The sequence below is a fragment of the Lipotes vexillifer genome, unplaced genomic scaffold (assembly GCF_000442215.2).
Source record: "Lipotes vexillifer unplaced genomic scaffold, Lipotes_vexillifer_v1.1 scaffold844, whole genome shotgun sequence".
Lineage (NCBI taxonomy): Eukaryota > Metazoa > Chordata > Mammalia > Artiodactyla > Lipotidae > Lipotes > Lipotes vexillifer.
Genome location: NW_006782254.1, coordinates 118037 through 122070, shown reverse-complemented (window position 1 = coordinate 122070; position 4034 = coordinate 118037). Strand labels below are relative to the sequence as shown.

Here is a 4034-nt window from a genome sequence, read left to right as displayed (position 1 = left end):
CTGCTGTCTGGAACAATTTTCTTTGCCTTTTTCTTTTCTTTTCTTTTCTTTTTCCACTACATATTTTATTTTCTCTTCCTTCTTTTTCCCAGTATATCACAGCTCAAATGTCCCTTCTTTGGGGAGGCTTTCCTTTTTTTAAATTTTACTTCATTTTATTTTTGGCTGCGTTGGGTCTTCATTGCTGCACGTGGGCTTCCTCTAGTTGTGGGGAGCGGGGGCTACTCTTCATTGCGGTGCGCGGGCTTCTCATTGCAGTGGCTTCTCTTGTTGCGGAGCACGGGCTCTAGGCACGCGGGCTCAGTAGTTGTGGCTTGCGGGCTCTAGAGCACAGGCTCAGTAGTTGCGGCGCATGAGCTTAGTTGCTCTGAGACATGTGGGATCTTCCCAGACCAGGGCTCGAGCCAGTGTCCCCTGCATTGGCAGGCAGATTCTTAACCACTGCGCCACCAGGGAAGTCCCTGGTGAAGCTTTCCTTGACCTTGCCTCCTAGTTCAGAGCCCTGATACGTTCTCATAGCATTCTGTACTTTTTCCCCATGTGCTTGTCACACTTACAATCATACATTTATTTGTGTGCTTGTTTAATGTCTGTCTCATTAGACGACAGGATTCACAAAGGCAGGGACAGTATCTGTTCCTTACAACCTAGCATATTAATTGGCAAACAATACACATTCAGTATATATTAAAATTAAGCGTTTAATGAAGTGCTTATAAGATGCTATGATCTTGCTGTTACCCCCAGAGGTAGATATTATCATTTCACCCTTTTTACCTGTTTAAGCTTCCTTATAAGATACCATTTGAACAGAAGATTCCATAGCTAAAAAAGCTGGAAAGTCTGTGCAGTATACCAGGCCATCTTCTTTTCATGCTGCCTTAGCTCAAAGTATATAAACTATATTCAGGAATTGCTCCCTGACTTTGGCCTGAGACATTCAGGTTCTGCCCTGGCTTAGGTTGACTTTTTTTTCCTTCCTCCCAGGTGGACTAACCCAGGATCTGAAAGCTGCCTCCAGCTGCTTTCTGATGGCATGTGAGAAGCCAGGAAAGAAGTCCTTGGAGGCATGCCACAACGTTGGTCTCCTGGCACATGATGGACAGGTCAATGAGGATGGCCAGCCCGATCTGGAGAGGGCCAGAGACTACTACACAAGGGCCTGTGACGGCAGCTATGCCTCTAGCTGCTTCAACCTCAGTACCATGTTCCTGCAGGGTGCCCCCGGCTTTCCCAAGGACATGGGCCTGGCATGCAAATACTCAATGAAAGCCTGTGACCTAGGCCATGTCTGGGCCTGTGCCAATGCCAGCCGCATGTACAAGCTGGGGGATGGTGTCGATAAGGATGAAGCTAAGGCTGAAGAGCTAAAAAATCGGGCCCGGCAGCTGCACAAAGAGCAGCAGAAAAATGTCCAGCCTTTAACGTTTGGGTAGTGTGGCCCGTCCTCCTAGGCAACAGTCAGCTTGAGGCTGGCACCTCCTATTTCTGATGCAGCCCTTGGAGGTCGACCTGCTGGAGCAGAAAGACTTGGGATTTAATATCAATAACTCTGATTGTATAGACCCATTGCCACAGAGTGTCACCTACGGGGATGTAGTCTGAAATGTGTATTTCAATCAGTATTCCTTTATCTGGTGTGATCCACATTTATGGGATTTTGGTTCTCAAACTCTTGCAGCTCTGTGAAAAACAGCAAACCAGTGAGCCATAGAGATTGGAGGGGTGGGCAGGAGAGACAGAGCAGGGAGTTGGAAAAATTAGCAGCCACAGGGCATGAAAGAATCAGACATCATCATCATTATCATTATTTTAGTTGGGAGGGCTTAAAAAATCAGAAAGTATCTTGATTTACATAATAGCGGGTTTAAGGAACTAAGAACAGTTAAATAGTCATGACTGCCACCCTCTGACTTAATCTTTGGTGTGGGCTTCCTTTTTGCCTTTAGAGTCAGATATTTCAGCAAATTCAGAGATTGGGAGTTACATGTGACGTAACAGTTAAAGGCCATTATGCTTCAGGGTTGCTAAAGAGGATACAACATAAGCCTTCCTTTAGTGGAGACATTCACACGTTAAAAATTAACATCCCCAGGCTACTCATCTGGCACAGCTAATAAGGTAACTTCAGCTAGGGATTTGTATGCAAGGGTTGGTGATACGTTTTGTCCCTCAGAACTGAACCTTTTTAATTGTCCCTGTGAATAAACTATTTTGATTGATTAGTAGTTTGAGTTATTAGTGTTCGCTCCAGATTCTTGGTAAGGTAGAGATTATGTTCTTTGTGGTGGTTGTGCCTTTTAAGAATGTTTGCTTTTTCTGTTATCTTCCTTACTTGACACTAGGGGGCGAGCTTGTCATTTGCCAGCTGATGACATGATCATTATTTCTGTCATCACGATGTTTTCGGGCTTTCAGTTTTGCAACGTGTATTGGAGAGGATGTGGAGAAATTGAAAGCCTTATACATTGTTGGTGGGAATGTAAAATGGTGCAGCCACTATGGAAAACAATATGGCGATTCCTCAAAAAATTAAACATAGATTTACCGTATGGTCTAGTAATTCTCCTTTTGGGTATATATCCAAAAGAATTGATAGCAGGGTCTCCAAGAAGTATTTGTACACCCACGTTCATAGCAGCATTCACAAAAGCCAGAAGGTGGAAACAGGGACTTCCCTGGTGGCACAGTGGTTAAGAATCCACCTGCCAGTGTAGGGGACACGGGTTCGAGCCCTGGTCCAGGAAGATCCCACATGCCATGGAGCAGCTAAGCCCGCATGCCACAACTACTGAAGCCTGCGCACCTAGAGCCCATGCTCCGCAGCAAGAGAAGCCACTGCAATGAGAAGCCTATGCAACACAATGAAGAGTAGCCCCTGCTTGCCGCAACTAGAGAAAGCCTGCACGCAGCAACGAAGACCAATGCAGCCAAAAATAAATAATTTTTTTTTTTTTAATGCAAAGAATAATAATATATTGTCCAGCAGGGTCCAAGGCCATTTCATATCCAGGTTGCTATGGGCAGGAATAGGTTGATAAGAGCCAGCATGGTTGAGTTTCTCACTTCTGTGCAACCTTTGAGGTAAGGTTTGAAAATGGGTTTTCACACTCTGGTCTCAGCAAACAAGATCATTACTCTGTCTTCTGGGCAGCAGGCAACTGTATCCAACATTTTTCCTCCATCCCAGGCCTGAGCTGGATGGTGTAATGGGGAAGAAGTTTCATAATTGACCAGTGGTTTGTGTTCTCGTTTGTGTTCTCACTAAAATCTCAGTGTAGTGCTCAGGGCTGTGAGAAAGGGAATCAGGAGTCCCAGAGAGAGAGGAGGAGGCTGGGGGGTCTCGAGATTTGCGTGTTGTCATACAGAGTCACTGACGGGTTTTGAGCGGGAGAATGAAATGATGACATTTGGAAATTAGATCACTGTAGTGTGGAAAATGGATTAAAGAGCCTGTGGGAATAGGAGGAGGGTGGAGTCAAGCATGGGGTTAAAAAAAAACCCGGATTTCTAGCCTGGGCACATGGATGGATAGGGGAGCCACCCATATTGATTTGGAGCCTTTGAGATCAAGGGGAACAAAAAAACTTTTTTGAGCTGTTTGCTAATTTTTAAAAAAATTTAGAAATACTTTAATTTTAGTTTGTCAAAGTTTTATGAAATTGCTTGAAAAATTTTGTGAGAGGCAGCATGGCAGAGGAAAAAGGCCTAGACTTCGAAGGCCCTACAGATGTGGGCAACTCTGGCTTAGTCAAAGAATTACTGAGTGCGAGTATTAAAGAATGAGAAAATACAAATTAAAAAATAATTTTATGTATTTAAAAAGCATTACGCCGGCTTCCCTGGTGGTGCAGTGGTTGAGAGTCTGCCTGCCGATGCAGGGGACATGGGTTCGTGCCCCAGTCCGGGAAGATCCCACATGCCGTGGAGCGGCTGGGCCCGTGAGCCATGGCCACTGAGCCTGCGCGTCCGGAGCCTATGCTCTGCAACGGGAGAGGCCACAACAGTGAGAGGCCTGCATACCGCAAAAAAAA

General features: G+C 45.3%; 1 protein-coding gene across 1 annotated transcript in view; it reads left to right on the top strand.

Annotated features, from left to right (window-relative positions):
- COA7 (cytochrome c oxidase assembly factor 7) overlaps window positions 1–1654 on the top strand; it is a 16436-nt gene extending 14782 nt beyond the window's left edge. The window contains exon 3 of the mRNA XM_007455046.1: window positions 988–1654. Within this exon, the coding sequence (XP_007455108.1) occupies window positions 988–1436 (449 nt within the window). The 3' untranslated portion in view covers window positions 1437–1654. The remainder of the gene's footprint in view (window positions 1–987) is intronic.
- The last annotated feature ends 2380 nt before the right edge of the window (window positions 1655–4034 follow it).